Source organism: Fragaria vesca, linkage group LG1 (assembly GCF_000184155.1).
Source record: "Fragaria vesca subsp. vesca linkage group LG1, FraVesHawaii_1.0, whole genome shotgun sequence".
NCBI classification, from domain to species: domain Eukaryota; kingdom Viridiplantae; phylum Streptophyta; class Magnoliopsida; order Rosales; family Rosaceae; genus Fragaria; species Fragaria vesca.
In genome coordinates this window covers 3728235-3749012 of record NC_020491.1, presented here as the reverse complement: position 1 = coordinate 3749012, position 20778 = coordinate 3728235, and the positions used below count along the sequence as shown (strand labels likewise).

The 20778-nt window shown below is 38.2% G+C and overlaps 5 protein-coding genes across 5 annotated transcripts; 3 read left to right on the top strand and 2 right to left on the bottom strand.

Moving 5' to 3' along the window:
• The first annotated feature begins 705 nt into the window (after window positions 1-705).
• LOC101309487 lies at window positions 706-4018 on the top strand. The gene is made up of 11 exons (XM_004288793.1): window positions 706-928; window positions 1081-1275; window positions 1357-1441; window positions 1546-1621; window positions 1831-2007; window positions 2105-2204; window positions 2348-2457; window positions 2598-2687; window positions 2781-2861; window positions 2981-3796; window positions 3887-4018. The coding sequence occupies exons 1-11, from the start codon at window positions 706-708 to the stop codon at window positions 3977-3979; spliced, it is 2046 nt and encodes a 681-aa protein (XP_004288841.1). The 3' UTR covers window positions 3980-4018.
• Window positions 4019-4412: 394 nt separating this feature from the next.
• Window positions 4413-6572, bottom strand: LOC101306080 (PXMP2/4 family protein 2-like). Its single transcript, XM_004287385.1, has 3 exons — window positions 6365-6572; window positions 5164-5258; window positions 4413-5059 (listed from the first exon to the last, which is right to left on the bottom strand). The coding sequence occupies exons 1-3, from the start codon at window positions 6515-6517 to the stop codon at window positions 4666-4668; spliced, it is 642 nt and encodes a 213-aa protein (XP_004287433.1). The 5' UTR covers window positions 6518-6572; the 3' UTR covers window positions 4413-4665.
• Window positions 6573-8222: 1650 nt separating this feature from the next.
• On the bottom strand, window positions 8223-9195 carry LOC101309197 (methylesterase 3-like). Its single transcript, XM_004288792.1, has 2 exons — window positions 8623-9195; window positions 8223-8492 (listed from the first exon to the last, which is right to left on the bottom strand). Exons 1-2 carry the CDS (start codon window positions 9193-9195, stop codon window positions 8223-8225), a joined length of 843 nt encoding a protein of 280 aa, XP_004288840.1.
• A 3779-nt stretch (window positions 9196-12974) lies between these two features.
• On the top strand, window positions 12975-15434 carry LOC101308910 (pentatricopeptide repeat-containing protein At5g21222-like). Its single transcript, XM_004288791.1, has 3 exons — window positions 12975-13025; window positions 13249-14142; window positions 14274-15434. Exons 1-3 carry the CDS (start codon window positions 12975-12977, stop codon window positions 15150-15152), a joined length of 1824 nt encoding a protein of 607 aa, XP_004288839.1. The 3' UTR covers window positions 15153-15434.
• Window positions 15435-18804: 3370 nt separating this feature from the next.
• LOC101308616 (F-box/kelch-repeat protein At3g06240-like) lies at window positions 18805-19671 on the top strand. Its single transcript, XM_004288790.1, has one exon. The coding sequence runs from the start codon at window positions 18805-18807 to the stop codon at window positions 19669-19671; it is 867 nt and encodes a 288-aa protein (XP_004288838.1).
• The last annotated feature ends 1107 nt before the right edge of the window (window positions 19672-20778 follow it).

The following is a 20778-nucleotide window of genomic DNA, read 5'->3' as shown; positions in this document are numbered from 1 at the left end:
CTCTCTCTCTCTCTCTCTCTCTCTCTCTCTCTCTCTCTCTCTACTCTCTCTCTCTCTCTCTCTCTCTCTCTCTCTCTCTCTCCTCTCAAGGAGTACTATTAGATGAGAGACTTTGCTAAAAGCAAAATCCCAAAAGTAAAATCTGAGCAGAGAAAGAGAGAGAGAGAACATATGATATCCCCGACTATTTTATGTGATGTGAAGAATATCTCATTCACTATAAACTTGAGTTTTTTTTTTGTCTTAAAAGCAGGCTGTATAGTATGCAGCGCTGCAGGGTAAAAGTTTCCCTAATTCATTGCATAAAAAAGAGTTTGAATCACCCAAATCCAGGCTTAATTAAGCAATTTTGCTTACAATTCATCCTGCAAAAAGGATTATAGTGATATCTAATGGTATAAACGAGCTACTCTTATTGTCACAAAAGATCAATGCCAAGTCCTATGGCACGCTACTCTGTCCTGAGGAAATGAAGTTTTGCATGCTCATACATCACATAAAATGTCTCGACTTTTCCATCACAGTCAGCTCAAGGAAGCATGAGCGTAAAGTATTCAACTGTTACAGGTGAAACGCACCGTGTAGGCATATTTATGAAGCCCACTTTTTAGTCCATTGGCCCAGGTCCAGCTTTTCAGAGGTGAAACGCACCGTATCAACGGCTCTATAAAACCTACATCTCTTGACATATGAAGCTTTTGTACAATGGCGGGAGGGGTTATCCTATCGTCGCAAACCAGAACCCAAACCTTACTCTTTTCCATTCCCAAATTACCCTCACCACTATGGAAGCTCCCCTTCATTTCCCGCCAATTTCACTGCAAGTGCTCGCAGACCACCCAAGTCGCTGCGGTGGACTTGGCCAAGTACAAGGAAGCTTTCTCCAGACGAATGGACATGGCTGGCCTCAAACCCCATCACCGAGTCGGTCAGTTCTCTCCTCCTTCGCTTTAAAGTTCAAACCTTTTCTCAATTCTGCTCTGTAAATTTTGAATTTCATTGTGAAAATTGAAAAGGGTGGGTTTTTATTTGGGTTATGAGAATGAAAGATTGAATCTTTATATGGTTTTGTGTGTTTAGCTATTGGAGTTTCTGGAGGGCCTGATAGTATGGCCTTGTGTGCTTTAACTGCGTTCTGGAAAGGCCAGGGGCTTGATGGTAAATGTGATGGTGAGGGGTTCATTGATGGGGTTCTGGCCATCATTGTGGACCATGGGCTGCGTGAAGAGAGCACTGAAGAGGCCAGCATTGTTTCCAATCGTGTCGCGAAAATGGGTACTTTTCCTTTTTGTGCTGATAGTGACTTTAGTTTGAGGATTTGGTAGAAGTGGAAAAGCTAATGTGGAGTTTGTGTAGGAATCAGAAGCGATGTTGCCTGTTGTGATTGGTCCGATGGCAAGCCGAAACAAGGGCATGTGCAAGAAGCGGCTCGCGAAATGAGGTGTGTTTTACTGGGAATGAGTGGGATGCATTGCATTGGTGGATTAATTAGAGTATTGGATAGTGTTTAGTTAGCAGATTTCTTGATGTTGGATTTGAATGCAGGTACAGGATATTTCAGAATGTTTGTGTCAAGAACCAGATTGGTGTGTTACTAACGGCACATCATGCTGATGACCAGGTTTGTGCTACAGCCATTTACTTCAACTTTCATTCTGCAGCTGTGTATGTTGTTTGTGTGTTGATATGTTTGTAAGTTGCAATCTTTGAATGAAAAACAGTATTACATTATATTTATGATATAGGTATTGTTTCATGTTCTGTATTTATTTCAATATTCCAGCTTGTTACAGATGCTAGACATATAGTGATTACTACGAAACAATGCAGGCTGAGTTATTTGTTATCAGACTATCTCGCAATAGTGGTATTCTTGGACTTGCTGGTATGCCTTTCACATCTCAAATTTTCTCTGCACACACCCATTCTCATACTGAAGTTTCTAGAAACTATGGGATTCTTCTTGTGAGACCACTCCTTGATTTTTCAAAGGAAGATATGTACAAGGTTAGTGCAATAGAGCTCTGTTACTATCTGTTATACTATAAGTTTCTCTTAAATTTGTGGTTGGTACCATTATGAGTTCTGTTTATAATTTCTGTAGATATGCCAAGGGAGTGATCAGGAATGGGTGGAAGATCCAACAAATCAAAGCCTGTTATATGCTCGTAATAGAATTCGAATGTCCTTAAACGATGCATCATGTGAGTTCTGAGGAACATAGGCATAAATGTTCTCTTACATGCTTTATTAGCTTCACATTAACCCCAATGGGATGTCATATTACTTGTTTGCAAACACAGGCTTGGCATTTTCAGAATAATAACTCTTATTCTTTTCCTCCCAGGTGCATTCAAAAATGAACTACAAGCAGTTATTTCTGCTTGTCGGGAAACACGCGTATATATTGATTATGTTTGTCGATATTTGATGTCTAAAGCAGTGACTGTTTCGCATGTAAGCATCATTTGACTTTAATACCTTTTACCTTTCCTTGTGATAACTGATAACAACTTTTAAGCCAACTAGGCATTTTGGTTATAGTGTAAACATGTCTGAAGAATTTTGAAATATTCATTTAATATTGCTGCCTGCAGCTAGGATATGCAGTTATTGATTTAGAGATTCTTAATCAATCAAAAGTGGAGGACATATGCCTGTCAAAGTTCATTTCCTTAGTTTTGCAGGTACGAAGATACAAGTTGTTTTATGCCATGCTTATATTTAATTTATCTTTTGACGAATTATGTTCATGTTGTAACTGATATGCTGCTTTGCAGTTCATCTCACAAAGGCACAGACCTCTTAGAGGTAATACTTCAAAATTGCTTGTTGGTTACATGCGTAGTTTCCCATGCAAGGTACACTTGCTTTCATCAACTCTGACACAAATAAACTTGATATGCATCATAGTGTTGAGTGAGCCCTGATGTAAAGTTTGGTTTCATTGAGCCTTTTTTCCATTTTACCTGTTGTGCAGACATCCCTTAGCGCAGCTGGCTGCTTCCTTTCTCCGGCTCCTGGATCTAGAGGCATGAAAGCCCTGGTGTGTTGTTCTGTTGATTCTCCTCTGCCTTCAAATGTGGGGTTATCCCATCAACACTTTCATGCAGAACAAGAACACTCTACTCCAGATGAGATAGAGCAAATTATCGCTGATGGCAAATCCTATGCAGATCGCTTGGTTCCAAATGCATCTGATGTGCCTTTCTTAGAAGTAACATCAAATTCAGTTTTAACTGAAGCGAGGAGGCTTGTTATGATTAGTGAGTCAACCCATACAAAACTTCTTTCATTGCAGAAGGAAGAGATTGAGCATTTCAAGTCTAAGAGTGAAGTCAAAGCTGACTACAAGACAAAGCATGGGATCAAATCTGTTAGTACATCACCCAGTGAACCACTTCCCCTCGGGCAAATATGTTGCTTCATGAACCGATTTTTCATCACATGGAAACTGAGTGAAGTTTCCAAGGAAGCTTTGGAGGGGCAAAGTCGGTGTGGTTGCAAATCTTGTATAGTTGGCCATGATACGGTGCTTGAGGTGCGTAACATGAGTGAACAGGATTGGCTGTATCTTTCCGACTTGTCAAAGTCTCGTACTTTAGGGAACCTTCAAGAACAAAGCAACTCTTTAGACAGGAAGGTAGCGCTAAGAAAAGATGAGACAGACACATGTCTAGACTATGCAAGAGTTTCAGCACAAAGAGCTCTTCAATCCTTAAAATCTATCCCTGCTGCTGCAAGAAGGGGCCTGCCTGTGCTAGTCAATAGTCAAGGACTTCTATTAAGCATACCAGTATGTATACTCCTTCCGGTTTCATAAATTAAACCTCTAAACGTGTTTACATTTCTCAGTTAATGCTGAATCATTTTTTTTACTTTTCAGAGCATCGACTTCCAAGGCTGTTCGTGCTTAATGGTCTCTGCAACATTCAAGCCGAAAGTACCACTTGGGGGAGACCATAGTTCATTTGTCTAGTCACTGTAGCTTTAGGTTACCTGATCACCCATTATGCACAACCTGAATGCTCACAATCTTTTTATTTGGATTGCCTTCAGATTGTGTTCCAATTTGCAGAGTAGGTTTTCATGTACTAAATCTCGGCTTTGCTTGTGAACTCGACCCCAATTTTCCCTGTGGGGAAACATTTTGTATAAATTTGTAATATTGTTGAGGTGATCTACTTGTAAGTAGGATCTAAAATCAAGTTCTATTCCGTGTTTACAATATAATCCAAGCAAATTGGATAGGTAAGGAGGAGCCCTAGTTCTCTTGCAGGGGTCCAGGGGGAACACCAATATGGAAATAACCTTGCTCGTTTGCATGAATATTGGCATCATTAGCCTCTCATTAATCATTGGCCTTGAAAAGATCGCTAAAGACTAATTAGATATCCAAGCAAACGCCATGTCAAATCAAAGGTCTAAGGACTCTAAGCTGTGTTGTTCTTTTCATTGTATAAGTCACAGTGAACACATACAACTTGAAAACAATTACATCACTCTCCACAAATTCCGGCATTGAAAATGCAGGTTGTAGTCTATGGTGGGCACTAAAATCTTTCTTTCCCAAACACATTCTCTTGGTTTGCAGTACACAAAACTGAATAGAAGGAAAGAAATACATGAGTGGTGAAGATGATGAATCATAATCTACCCCTAACCTCATCGGTCTTTAAAAGAAGTAAAAGATGTTAACCACTGCTTCCAAGCGGCATCCTTTTGTTGCTCAACCCATGACAAAAAGGCACTGTCCAACAGGCAGAAGATATTAACATAGAGGAGCTGATACCTCACAGGAACATATCTGAAATTTGCAACTTGAACAATTGGCCACACACCACCCTCCAATATAAGGGCTGGTATGAAATCTCTCTTCAAATCTTCCTTCACTTGTTCAGCATTCTTGCCAGTAGAAAATCCCATGTAGGTGAAAAATACCAACAAATCAAGGGGACCAAAGATAAGACCATCCATTGCCACTTTAGCAGCAACAAACCGAGCTGAGTTAGTTGGTAGGAGAAGCTTCAGTTTGATGAATTTGTCCAAGTTTTCATACCTGTAAACATAATGTTATTAACTAATACTTCCTATTTTTTGGTAGATAGATCAGATCTCAGATCAGGTACCTGACAGAAAAGATACTGGAAATGTAAAACATACCAGAAATGGCCAACGGGTCCAACAAAAGCAAAGCCAAATGTACTTGTGATAGCTACTCGTTTCCAGTTAACTTTGAAATCTTCAGCTTTGTCATGCTACATAAGACACAAGATCATCATACATAGGTAGAGGGCGAGGATTTAAAAGGAATAACTACTACTAGTTCACCACAAAAAGATGAATTGAACTTAAAACCAATCAAGTTCTTTCACAAACTTTAGCTGCATTCTTTAGAATTAGGTCTACCACTTGCTAAAGTTTTGATGCAGCAGTTCAGTGGAGAGGCAAAACGCCACATTGCTTATTCAGATACATTTTATGTTAGAAAGAACACAAAAAAAAAAGAGGTACGCATTTGGATCCACATACTTACAAGGCTGAAACACAAAAACAGAAGGATCTTTATATGTTGCATGTGACCCCCATCGGTTCAATTTTCCTTTGAAAGGCTCAGTTACTAAACTGAAGTTTTATTCTGCCACCTCATTAAACCAATAAACCTAGTTCCTTGACTACCAAGTAGGATAGAGACAAATGCACAAGGGGCATTTAAGAAACCCTAATAACGATCATTATATGGATATGAAATCATTTGTCCTAGACTCATAGTGATGCAATCTCACCGTTATGTCTATAAGAGCCATACGAAAGAGGTAAAAGGTCAACCAGAAAACTAGTCCTTGGGTTGTAGTTCTCCTCAATCCTCATCATCAAAACAACAGAGATGAGATGAAGTCATTTGCACCCATTTTCCGTAATGGCATTGCTCTATTTTTAATTTGGCCATCATCACCTTGATAGTAAATCCAATAAAACTGAACCACATCATGAAACCAGTAATTACCAACACTCTGAAATGCTTCTATTTCTATGTTATCCTTACTACAGATCAATATCAATGATATCCTTGAAATCTCTATACATAATGGAGCTCCACAACACTTAAAAATGCACCCATTTCTGATGAAAGGCATTAGCTTTGAAGCAAAAAAACTGCACCAACCTAAACCATGTGAAATTACAACACTACCCAAATGTAAGTAAACTCAAATCAGCCAAACCACACAAATAGTTCACCAAAAACCAAATCCCAAACCCAAAATGAGGCATTTGCAGCTAAACCCAGTTCAGAAACCACAGAACCCAAGCAAAATCAAGACCCACATTTAGGGTATTCAAAAAATGGGTTAACAATACTCACAGAGAGCTGAAGACGGTTTCTTGTGGTGGAGTGAGTAATGTACTGGGCAGCAATGTCGCCGACGCCCCAGAGTAGGCCGGAGCTGATGACCTGGGTCTTCAATGGGTGGTGAGAGAGGCAGCCCTGGTACCATTTCCAAACCTTCATCATCATCCAAAACCCTAAAACCCCGTTTCTGGGTGATCAAGAGGTTTAAAGGTTCTGGCTTTCAGAGCGGTATGTGCTATTTATGAACCCAACACCTTGCTAGGGGTTCTGACATTTTACCCCTCATTTTGATGAGTTTTTATTTCTATTTTGGTTTCAATTTTGATTTTTCTCCTTTTTTTTTTTTTTTAACAAAAAGTTCAGGTGAGAGAGTTTGGTTACGCTACACCACCATCGCCAAAATATGGATTTCCACAGGAGAATTACAGATAGCGAGCCAACGAGGTCGATCTGTTAGTAATAGGTATCGAACTTGGATTAGGTCTCCACCACAAACCCGTCTTTGTTAACTGAGCCAAATCTTGTTGGTGATTTTTCTTATTTTTCTAAAGGGTGAATCTTTTATTCGATTATTGGCAATTAAATAAATATGTATTAAATATTTGCTAAAATGAGACAAATATCATTTCATCTCGTTTCTATATCAAAAATATGACTTGAACAAATATAATGTAGTTACGACAAACACAAAAGTTTGTAGCATAAGGCATTTTTAGTTACGTTATTATAGGATAAATACGTTCTAAACTAACAAATATATGGTCGGAAGTGTCTCTACTCTCTGGTCAAATAAATCCAAAGATTCTCCTCAACTCACCCACTTGCTAGGAAATGGTGTATATTAACTGATATTTTGTATTTTTTTTTTTTTTGGTAAATAACTGATATTTTGTTTGGAACTTTGGATTAAGATGGGGTTGGTATTTCTATCAGAGTTCATAGATTGGTTTTAAATGGTGCATATCTTGTTGGAATTCCTTCACACAATCTCAAGTATCTCGGACTATCTCCCTAAAGAGTTGGTACGGTGTAAAGAGACAAAGATAATCGAAGTGACCACGTAGTGAATTACAAAACAGTATGGTCTTCTAAATTTCAGCCACCAAAACAGTCTCTGCAAGCTTTTGTCACCCTCCTTTAGCAGCCTCAAAAATTTATCCAGAATTTCATACTGATAACATTTACGGCTAAGAATCTAAATTTCACTCCCTTGCTCCTCGGAGAATTTGCCATGATCAATGCTTTCTCCGAATCTGGAAATGTAAATGATGCCTGTTTGGCCATTTTGGGTTCAAACAATGCCATCATCCTCACAGTACTAAACTCAGATGGTGAACCTTTCAGTATAATATCTTCATCTACCATTTTAACTACACCAATGTATAGCTAGCTGATCGACAATTGGTCGATCTATTGCATTCATTACGCTAATTAAAGAAGTGTTAATTCCTCAATACTATCAGAACCTATTCTCAATAGATATTGCAGATTAGATCTCAGCTACACACGTTAGATCTAGTTGCATATCGATATCTTAAGTCTAGTCCATACCTCAACAGATATGTGTGCAACCAACAAAATGGGAGAGAACTAGAGACTCAGGAGAGAGATCGAGTAGCAGTAACCAGAGATATGAGATCGTACAGAATCAAATATAATCTAGGGTTTCAAATATAATCAGATATGAGTTGATGGTCATCCAGACCATACATAATGCAAGTTTCAAATAAGTTTCAATACATTACTAATAATCATAGGAGAATTTTCAACTTTTCATTTGGCAAAAGATTATTCTTGCACATACATCATATAAGAGTTTTGTTACATGATGGTAGCTAGTACGTACTTCTCATGATGTCGATCTTTCTCCTTAGGAGTACTTCTCAGCAATTTGCTGGAGGTTGGAGAAGAGCTCCAGTGGTCTTGAGAACATGACCATATGATCAGAACCATTTATCACTTTGACTTCATCTGGAGGATTATTTTGGATCATAAACCTTGCAACATCCACCTTAATTACAAGGTCTTGATCGCACATTATGTATACTCTACGAACCGATCCATATTTCTTCTTTGTAAATTTCAGGTCTTCTCTAACAGTCGGCGCATATCTCACAAGTGTGAGCGCTAGTGTCAAATCCTGCATCCAATGTAAAAAATACATCATCACCAACCAACCAAGTAAAGAGTAAATGTAACATGCACGTCATTAAGTTTGTATATATGCATATTTATACACATCTACTTGATGTATCGATATATTAATGTACCTCCGGTGGCGATAGCTGGTAGAAGAATGGGGCAAGGATTTCTTGAGAGCGAAGCACCGAGGTTGCAGGTTTGGAAGCACCATCATCAAACCTGAAGTGAGAGTCCACAAAATCCAAATGACGGCCAAGCTCTTGACGAATAGCAACGTACGTGAGATCAGGACCAGGCATGGAAGCTGTGGCGAAAACCGCAACAGAAATTTTGTGAGGGAACCTCTCCATGGCAAGAGCTATGGGAACTCCACCCATGCTGTGGCCAACCAGAACAACCTTCTGCTTTGGCGGGAGAGACTCCATGAACTTCATCAAGGGGTCAACGTAAACCGCAACAGAAGTAACTTGCTGTATCTGGGTTTGGTCAATGCCGGAAGCTGCAAGGTCTAGAGTGGTAACGTTATGGCCTGACTGTTTCAGCAGAGTTGAGACCTTGTACCAACACCATGCACCGTGATTAGCTCCATGAACAAGCACAAAGCTGTACTTATGATCAGATCGGGACGAAGCGCAGGTTCCTACTAAACAAAGAAACAAAAGAAACTGCACAAAATGCTCAACCCTCATGTTGCTCTCCATTGTTGATGTTCTTTCTTTTTGGCTTCGTCTTACATATTGACTTGGTTTTATACTACTTCATAGTTCATAGTTCATATATCTATATAGACACACACACACACAGATATAGTCCTTGTTTCTGATTAGAATATGCACGTCGTATATAAATATATGATTATATATGCGCGTGAAAAATTAGAATAATGCAATCTGATCTAGTCACAGTCGCTAAAACAATAGTATAGACTATAGAGAACTAGGGATGCTCGACATACACGCATAAGCTCATGGCATTATAGTTCTAGCTAACAGATAGCAACTGGGAGTTAAGAAGCAAGACAATTTGCTCTAAGTAGTTAGGAATACAAGAAGACTTGCTCTACACACCAATGCGTTGAATTTGGTTTAGTATTTAATCGGGTCGTGATAGATCATGAACTCAAATACTTTAGTTTATGGCTAATTAACAAGTTTATTATTGGCATCATTAGCTACTCTCATTACTCGTTGGCCTTGAATTGATTTAGAATCCAAGCGAATGCCATGTCAAATCAAAAGTTTATGGCTACACATCACTCTCCACAATTCCAACATTGTAAATGCACTTCAAAAGTAAAAAAGTTAAATGCTTGCACAATATACATATGCCAACCTGACTAAAAAGTAACAAAATAAAAAATGTCTTCAGTTTGAGCATGCTCTGCCATTCTTGATCAGGCATCAAATCTCCAAAAGACCTCAATTGGAATTTTCGAAATATTGCTCCAATCGCATAGAGACATACGTACGAATCAAAGAGCGTCAGCAGGTTGTGGATCCTCTCTGACGATTTTTACTCTTTAAAACAGGTGTGTCCACTTCGTCTGAAAATTCTTATATGCACGACGTGTATTTACACGACGCAATCTTAACCGTTCATAACAATTTATATGTTTGACCACCATGTTTCTATATTATTTGCTTTAATCATGACCATTCATGTATGTATGTGAAGATACACGTCGTGTACTGAATACGCTCTCGACTTCATCATCTGTAAGAGACTTTAAATAGTCATGAAACCCCCATAAGTGAATCCTAATCAGAACAAAACTACAATTTATACCATAAAGCGTATAAAAAATAAATAAATTATACCATAAACAATAAGACAACGAATCAATCCTAATGAAAAGAGGAACCCAATTACCGAAAGGAAACTAAGTTTCGAGAGCAAAAACAAGTACCGACCAAAAGTAGTTGTGTGTGCACGTTTCCTTTTGGTATTTGGATTCCCCTTTCCATTAGGATAGGTTTCCTTGTTTTAGCATGTATAGAACAAATCCTAGTTCTATTCGGATTAGGATTTCACTTGTAGGGTGGTTTCTTAAAGACTATTTAAAGGCTCGAGAGCTAGACTCAGATGACTAAGAGGAACCACAACCTATAGAAAAGAAACCGATAGAAAGGAAAGGAAAAAAGCACTCTTTCATTCATTCTGTAAAAACAAAGGTTAACATGATCCTCAAAGAGGAATCACTCCCTGCTATTCCTATTTCTGAAATCCTCAAAGAAGATTCACATGTTGCTGGAGACGATTCTACTCAAATCATCCAAGAAAAACCACGGGTTGCCGGAGACTTTCCGCTTTCTCGTTGCAGTATGCGGTAAGATGACTGATCATGGCTTTTTTGATTGCCCCGACACAGAAAAGGTCAGAAAGTTGTTTGCTTATTGCAAGGTATGCAACAAGGCTGGTCATGACTGTTCCGACTGCCCAAAGGCAACTGAAGATGTGTTAAACAAGCTTGCTTATTGCATGATATGCCGTAAGAATACTGATCATAAAACTTCCCATTGCCCGAAAGAAAATGGATTGGTTATGTACGACGGAGTTCTTCTACCCAATGTTTGTGATCTTTGTAATAAGTTTGGTCATGTGGGTGAAGAATGCACTCTTGACTCTGACGATGATCTTGAGTATGATTTCTGAGTGAGGATGACTGGTACTAATATGGGTCGCACAGGAGGATTCTCAAAGCTGTTATGAAGCCAGTAGATTGTTTCTAATTTTTATTTGTTGTATTAGGACTCTGCCAGTTTGATAGTACATGCCGTAGTATTTGAAGTTGTATTCTGTGTATGCCCTGAATTCTACTCTTATCTATTTTACGTAATCTTTTCTAGCTTGGCCTTCTTTGTATTGTCTTGCTAATTTTTGTAGTCTCACTGTCTTTCTCCCTCTCTCCTGCTCTGTTCCAATTTCTATGAATGAATTCATACTTATATGAATAATACCAAAAAAATAAATTCATACTTCGTCATTTAATACACTTAAAGATTTCATACTAAATGAAAATATATAGCGAGCTCTTACCTTCACTAACAAAAACCCTCAACAGACAATCTCAAACTACCATGTATCTTCTATAACCTTTCTTTTTATATTTTTTGCATCAATGTTGATGTCATAAGAATCTCCATGTCTATAAACAAAACACGATCAATTCTCATGTAAATAAGAATCAATAAAGCTTGAATCATCACTTGCTTTCTGGCGAGTCCCCCCTCCTCCTTTTTTGTTTATTTATTTTTATGTACAAAAATAAACTTATGTCACTTAAATGCCATGTCCAAGGTATTATTTAAAATGCGAAAATATAGTTAGCTATGTGCTCAACGCGTTAAAGTTGTTTGTCGTCTAAATTGTGACTTGAACAAATATAATGTGTTTATGACGATCATATGAATGAGTGTTTGTAGCACATTAGTGACTTTTTAATCAAATTATTGTAATTCAAATATTTGTACGTTTTGTATGTGGTTAGATGTGTGTCTAGTTAACTCACCCGCTAGATGTGTACAACTACGATATTTTCTTCCGATTAGACGGGTTTGGTATTTCTATTGGACTTCTTAGATTGGTTTGGTGCAGATCTTGTAGGAATTCCTTCACACATTCTGTATCTTCCTAGAGAGAGGACGTAGTGTAAAGAGAGACTGATAATCTGGGTGAACACGTAGTGAGGTACATAACAGTATGGTCTTCTAAATTTTAGCCACCAGAATAGTCTACAAACACTTTTGTCTCCCTCCTTTGACAGCCTCAGAAATTTATCCAGAATTTCATTCTGATAATATTTGTGGATAAGAATCTCCAGTGGATGTCACAACACAAACGCACACCGCTAGACTACAATACAATTCTTCTGCCACTTCAAATTTTACACATTGCATTGGGTTACATGCATAACTGGGCAACCAACCATGAACCTCCACCTCTCCTTCGGAGCTCTGCCACTTTCAGCTCAATAGGTAAACAAGCTAGTACCTCATTTAAAAAGATGAAACTTTTGAACTCACTGAACTGATTTCCACCGGGGAGCTCAGATTAAGCTATATACTTCTTTAGCATTCATATTGTTGAACTGTGATTGCTTTCAATAACCTATTTTTATAGGGGTTAAAGTATGGATTTCAGTTCTGTTTGTGTTGAATTGTTGGGCAGATAGGATTGAGTGGTAATTTTGGCTTTGAGTTGCAGTGAAAGTTTGAGTCTTGAAGTGGATTTGCATGTTTCAAATCTATTCTCACAGCATTGTTTTATCCTGATAGATTTGAACTTCTTGAACTACTATCTGTGCTTATGGTATTCTTCATTTCTCAATAGGTTTCACATAGGAGGAAATGACCAGCTAACGATCCCCTCAGCTCTACAAGCTTTGGCCTTGGCATGGTCAGCAAGCTGAAATCTTATTTGATCAAAGAAGGTAACTCACAAATAGAGGAACAGCTTGGGGGAGCTTGGTGCTTGAAGAATCATGGGTAGACACCAAGAGGGAACAATTAGTAGTAGCGCATCTTCACTCAGGGTATCATACTGGCCATGAACTCATTTGTTTAATAGATCCTGCAGCTTAGTATTATGGTACAGTGTGCATTATATTTCTTCATTATTTTTGTTACTTCCACTAATTAGACTGAGAATGACTTGTTCTTCTTAATATTTAGTGGTATAATTTAGTGAACTCCATTAGGCATGGCTTCTATGAACATGTTTTGAATCAAGTTTATTGTTCACTGTGAACTTCTTAGGAACCAAACCTGGGCAAGGACAAAGTAAAACCAACCTCAACTCTGGTATCCCGCTGCCTTGTTTGTTTGGACAAGAACAGTTGTCGCGTAGTTCGTTCAAGAACAAAGCTGATGAACAATTTAATTTCAAGAGGGAAGCCTCATGAAGCGCATTCTATCTTCAATAATTTAGTAGAAGAAGGACATAGGCCAACTCTTATAACATACACAACTCTTGTAGCTGCCTTGACCCGCCAGAGGCGTTTCAAGTCAATTCCCTTGCTCCTTTCTGAAGTGGAGGAGAATGGTATGAAGCCTGATTCAATACTTTTCAATGCCATGATCAATGCTTTCTCGGAATCTGGAAATGTAAATGATGCCATGAAAATCTTTCGGAAAATGGAGGAGAGTGGATGTAAGCCCACAACCAGCACTTTTAACACCCTTATCAAAGGATATGGAATAGCTGGTAAACCTGAAGAATCTTTAAAATTGCTAGAGCTTATGTTGCAGGATGGGAAAGCAAAACCGAATGACAGGACATATAATATTCTTATTAGAGCCTGGTGTAACAAGAAGAGATTAGATCAAGCCTGGAATGTGGTGTATAAGATGGTTGCTTCTGGTATACAACCTGATGTAGTCACTTTCAACACATTGGCAAGGGCTTATGCTGAGAATGGAGAGACCAGTAAAGCTGAAAGGTTGATGTTGGAGATGCAACACAACAAAGTGAATCCCAATGAGCGTACTTGTGGCATTGTTGTAAATGGATATTGTAAAGAAGGTAACATGACAGATGCTTTGAAGTTTGTATATAGAATGAAGGATATTGGGGTGAATCCGAATCTTGTCATTTTCAACTCGCTCATCAAGGGGTTTCTGAACATTACAGACACTGATGGAGTTGATGAGGTGAGTTTAATACTGGGATTTCAATGAAATACATTAGTCCTGTTTATGAAAATTTTGCCATTCCAAAATTTTCTACAGCTTTTTTATGACACTCATAGAATGGTTTACTCACAAAAACCATAACTTGACAGGTACTGACATTGATGGAAGAATTTGGGATGAAACCAGATGTAATAACATTTAGCACCATAATGAATGCATGGAGCTCAGCAGGGCTGATGGAAAAATGCCAGGATATCTTTGATGACATGATAAAGGCAGACATTGAACCAGACATCCATGCGTTCGGAATTCTTGCAAAAGGCTATGTGCGTGCCGGTGATCCTGGAAAGGCAGAGTCACTTCTGAGTTTCATGGGAAAATCTGGTGTGCACCCAAATGTTGTAATCTTCACAACCATCATCAGTGGGTGGTGCACAGCTGGAAAAATGGAGCATGCTTGGGATCTCTTTGAGAAAATGTGTGAAATGGGAATCACCCCAAATGTAAAAACTTTTGAGACTCTAATATGGGGATATGGAGAAGCTAGGCAGCCATGGAAAGCAGAAGATTTGCTTCATATAATGAAAGAGAAGGGTATTGTTCCTGAAATGAGAACAATCGAGCTTGTTGCTGAGGCTTGGCGTGCTATAGGTTTAATGGATGAAGCAATGAGACTCCTCAATGAGTCAGAAGATGATTCAGAAGTCACACTAAACAAGGTACCTGAACAGAGTTTGGAGACCATTAGTCGGAAACAAACCTTGAGTACTTATCCTAATGCTTTGCAGATACCTGGAGTGGTTGTTTCTGATAATGGCAACTCTGCTGCTAACATAAGAGGCCAGATGATTTCAAAAAGTTTCGAATTTTCGTCTGAAAGTATGCAGAATGTTAGTAGAACCATGTGCATTACTCATACTTCCGCACTGAGAGTGCAGCCATTGGTTATATGCAAGAGGCAGTTTCAAAGTCAAGTTGGGATATGCAGGAAGTTTGAAAGTACATGTAGAGTGGTGTATATATGTTAACAAAGAAGAAGACAATCGTGATGTCAAACACTAAATGTTCATATTTTGTGATTCTTCTGATGTGGGACTTCTTCAACAATCCCCCAGAACATGCTACCTTTGAAGATTACATTGGTTTCTTAGTTTCAGATGTTCATGATTATTTGGCCTAGCCGATACTTAGCGATTAACAGGTATAAATCCTACCATTTCTATTGGTATAGCTGATTGTGCAAGTCAAATTAAGCTCCATGAATTCTGTAGTATATGTTGGATAGTTGAGGGCAGTTGCTGTCCATATGTATGTGAAATTAAACGGAACTTTGATCGACACAGAACATTTCTTAGAAAATGAGTACATGACACACTTCACCTTACTTGACAAAAATGTACTGAAAATCTTCTCTTAATATTGGCAAAGATCACCTAGAAGAAACGAGGAAACCTATTTGCTACACTTCTCATAATCCTAATCTCATTATCTGGATAATCTTCATCCCTCTTCCCAATCTTCATCTTCATCATCTTCCTCCATAGCTTCTGCAGTGTTCTCCTTAATCTTGATGCCTTCCCAAATCTCCTGCATTTTAAGTCTTAAAGGTTGAAAGTTTGGGGTGAGGACTAAAGAACACAAATTTTCTGCATTTCAAGTCTTAAAGGTTGAAACTTTGGAGTATTAGAACCAAAGTTGGTGCCTTTTTCATCTTTTTGGCAGCAATGACACAAATTTGCTGCATTTCAATTCTTAAAAGGTTGAAACTTTGGAGTATTAGAACCAAAGTTAGTGTCTTTCTCATCCCTTTGGCAGCAATCAATCTATTATGGTTGAGATGGAACCTTGGGATCCAAAGGTGAAAGCTTTGGCCTTTGGGGTGAGGATTTGAGAAAGAACCAAAACAGCAGAATAGCTACTTAGATTTCACATCAAAAACATACTTTTAACATAAAAACATACATTGAACATCAAAAACAGAAAAATGCATACCTGAATTGTGCGTTAGTCTCAACTGAAGTGGAAGATGGATTTATGGAGTGTAGAGAGGAGTGAGCTGACTGACACAGAGAGAGGTTTATTTTTTAGAAAGGACACAAAGAGGTTTATGGAAAGAGACGCAGGTGTGAAAATGAAAAGAGAAGAGCGATTTACAATTTCACCCCTACGGACCCAACTGGCCTTTTTTCTTTTTTTTTTTGGTCAACCCAACTGTCCCTGACGGTGAGTTCTGGAATTAGATTAGTTTCAGACCCATACAACTCGAGGCGGACCTCCATCGTCTCCATTTCCAGCTCCGTCAACATGAATCCAATCGCTCCCTCCATTTTTTTTTCCAGCTGTTTAGTGTCTTCTGCAATTTTAGCTACCGAATTTGTGTTTTTAGTTCCAGCCGCTCTGATGGTTAAGGTTCTTCAACTTTGTCTTGATAGGTTGAAATATGAAATTTTTTGTTTGTTTGTTAATTTCGGAATGATTGATCAGTTGGTTGAACTAAACTATGCATTTAGTTCTAAACAATGCTTCTTCAACTGGGTAAATGCAGTTCAATTGAAGCCTTGAGTAAATTTACATTCATGGCCAGGATTTGGTGAACTGTTTATTATGTGTTCATAAATCACGTGTCATTTGGATGTTGGACAACAAATAGAAATACTTGTAAGGCCTCAGATTTTGGGAGGTAGTTTATAACCTTTCGGGTTTTGATGTTAGCTTTAGTGAACATTTCTCCACTGATGTCTGCATTCTGTTGTAGGAGACGTCTGGAGTGTACAAATGCTCATATCGGGGCCATCGGATTCGTTCCCAAACCGCGTATCCGATCGATCTCCCCATCCTTCCCTTTGTTTAAGGAGTATGAAGGTAAGTTCATATATGTATTTGACCTGGAATTGATTAGGATCGATTATCTTTTGAAAATTGTTTATGGGTTGTAGTCATTTGAATGATTGATTATTGATTAGGGATTCGGGTGTCTGAGTAGCTTGATCTGCTAAGAATTGATCAATTTCATGGTCGGGTCTTCTTCTTCTGCAAACCATTGTGTTTTTTTTTCCGGTTAGTTCATTGATTTGAATGTTCGTGGGAATGTTAGATATGTAATTATGGATCAAAGAGAAACTGTGTTGCTCTTGTTGTTTCTGTCATTGCTCGGTTAACAAGAACATTTGTTTTTTTGTTTTTTCTTTCCTCCTGTTTCTGCTTCTTTGTCTTGTTTTTTTCACACACTCGTTGTGACCAATTATGATTTTTGTTGTTAACAAGATGAATTTGGTTTTGTTCTTAGTGGTGCAATACAGTGATCTTGCATTGTTGTTAAATCAATTCAGAAGCGCAGTTATTTGTTTGAGTTGGGTACTGAATCAACTGTACTTGTTTAGTCTTTCTGGGATGAATCTTTACTGCACCAGCTTAGTTAACCATGTTGGGGATAAACTTGGATATGCTGAGCAGAGGGAATATCAATGTAGACTGTGGTCTGAATTTGAGTTGGGGATACTATTGATCCTGGACTGTTTTAGCTTTGCTGCTGATAATCTTCTATACTAAGATTTTCCATCAACTATCTTTTCTTGTTCTTCTGAAAGACTTGATATTTCTATCTTTGAGTCTTTACTCACTACATGTCTGTATTGCAGTTTTGACTGGTATTACTTTTATGCACATGGAACCAGACCTTCATCATGCATAGCAGCATAGGTTGGTCTTTGACTGATAGTGTTTTTGGTTCTTCAATGCTAATTCAGTAATTCTCATTGTTTTTCAAAAAAAGAAAATTGCAGATTGGGATTAACAACAGCTTTGTCTCATCATTTAGGGAGGCAATCTACAAGCTGAAATGTCGGAGTGAGGTCTGCATATGTTTCATGTTTATTGTCAATGTATATTTATCTTGTAGTTATTCAATGGAATTATTCCTTCCTCATTTATGTTGCTCTGCTAGCTTTATCATCGGTGGGTACTGACTACCGCTTCAAGATTGTCCAAGTACTTCAGCTGTCAACGGCAATATTGTACGGAAATACACTCGATTTTGATTAGAAGGCTTCCGTGGTGAAATATGTTCACAGGAGGGAGAGGAGCCATATTATTCTATTAACTGCTGCTGTAACCCCAATTATTTTATTTTTAAATATTTTTCTTTTCTAAAAAGTTGGGTTATCTTATAGGCTGAGAATTGCATAGAGAATCCCTATAAGAAAGGCAAACTGATCTGAGATGCATGCTTACACAAACTATACCGGAAGCTCTCATGAAGTATGAGCATATGAGAGGGTGGTGCTTGAGACAATCTTGGGCACTATTATCAAGTGAAATATAATGGTGATGTTTGATTTTGATCTGTAACACATTAGGTAGAGAGCCAGATGTTTGAGCTGGGTTGGGGTCTGTTTGAGCTGGGTTGGGGTCTATTCTGGTGTTTGTTAGAAGTAATATACGTTCCTAATTCCTAAACACCAGGAATTCCTGTCTTATATGTTTATACTCGAACAATATCTAAACCATGTAGGAATAGGAATCCTCTTCTTACTTGGATATATATATATATATTTCTCAATCCCCTTTGTTTGAAAAACACCCCACTTTTCCTCAATAAATATTCACACACATCAAATCTACAGATTCATAAGCTTTGGTCCAAAGTATTCATTCTGTAGAGTTTGGAGCATTTAGGTGAAGATGGAAGGCCGTGTCAACTTGCCACCGAAGATCATGCTTGACATTATTTCAAGGCTGCCAGTGAAGCACGTGTGCCAGTGCAAGTGTTTATCAAGGGCATGGCGGTCCATACCCTCCGATCCTGATTTCGTTGCAAAGTACAATAAGGATGTGTTCTTCCAAGGAAGGCGCCTCCTCTTTACTGTTCTTTATGACCACTGGAGACCAGAGATATACTCTTTGAATCTCGAGCAGTTTCTCAATGAGAATCAAAATGTTGATGTTGGTGGTTTAGCAGCACCCCTCCGCTTTGTGTTCAATCATCTTCCAAACCATGCACTTGATTGGTTTCCCTTTGTTCATTATTCCTGCTATGCCTTGTTCTTGTCCCAGTCATATTCTGGTTACAGTTTGATCAACCCTGTAACCAAGGAATCAAATAAACTACCAGAGGCACCAATATGGAGACGACCAATGAAGCCCTTTTCTCGGCACACATATGGAGTTGGATTTGATCACTCCACCAATGAATACAAGGTGATTAACGGGCAGGATTATGGTGATGGAATTGTGTTTAGTGTCTATACGTTGCAGACTGATTCTTGGCGACAGATTGACGGCTTGTTTCCCTACAAAGCTCTCGGTTATGATGGAATCGTGGTGAATGGAGCTGTTCATTGGTTGGTGAGGAAGGTTGCAGATCGATCATTAGTGATTATATCTTTCATTTTAGCAAGGGAGGAGTTCAGTGAAATTCCAGTACCACCCATTCCAAGTACTCTTTCAATTAAACTAGGGGCATTTAGAGATTGGCTGTGTATAACATTAGTATCAAAACAGACTAAAACCTCAGCGAAGAAAACACGGACAGCATATAATGAGTTTTGAGTCATGAAAGAATATGGAATGAGCGAGTCTTGGACTACAATGTAGGTCTCCAAACCATATAAGACATTATCACATTCCGGTTTCTGGACAGAATCTCATGATCTGATGGTGTATGATAGATCATCTTTGGTTATGTACAATTTTAATGATGACAAATTTTGGACTCTTGATGTCGGCATAAGTGGCACCCTTTGTAGCGTTGGTATCTATGTGGTGAGCTTACCTTTCACTCACCGATCAAGAACAGCTCAGAGGAGTAAAGAAGATGAATCCACTCGGTGACTAAACTCCACTATTTACAAGTTCGATACTCAAGTTTTTCAAATTTGACTTGCACTTTCTTCTGTGACTCGAGCCATGGATCACATCCTCTATAATGGCGGATCTAGAAATGAAATGTGGTCTAGGCTAAATTTCTCTCTTGTATGCAAATTTTTTAGCCAATAATGTTTCAAAACAAAATCATGGAAACAATATTGTATTTTATCAAAATCATATTTCAATATCTCTTTAAACCCAATTCTCTTAAGGGAGTTTCCCATTTTCGGCTTTCATAGTTTTGTTTTGTTGTTATTTTGTTATGAGAGGTTTTGGTCTAATCCCCCTCTCTTGATGTTTCTTTTTTCTTTTTAATACATAAGGGAGTCATTCCTCTCTCACTCATCTTTACAGCAAAAAAAAAAAAAAAAATTCTCTTAAAGGGAGAAAAAAAAAAGGGAATTAAATGAGAAGGAAAATACTAAAACTGATAGAAAATAGAAAATTATTGCATGGAAAAAAAATAACAGAAAATAAAACAAAGAAAATGTATAAAAGAAGAGAAAGGAAAACATGAATCGAACCCGTGCCCTTGGGGGCAGAGAGAGGTTCAAATCAAAAAACACAACTATCTGAACTAACTTGGATTTCATTACATGATGCATAAACATATAGAATTTATTAGACAATTGTTATCTAGGCTGCAAATGTTAAGAGATCATGCTCAATGTCACACTTAAAATTCTTGTAAAGAAGATTGTTTTCTTATTTAAAAAAATAAAAAAAAACTGTTTTATCAAAACTCTCTGAGACACCTCAATGAGGTAAACAAAAACTCAAACGCCAATC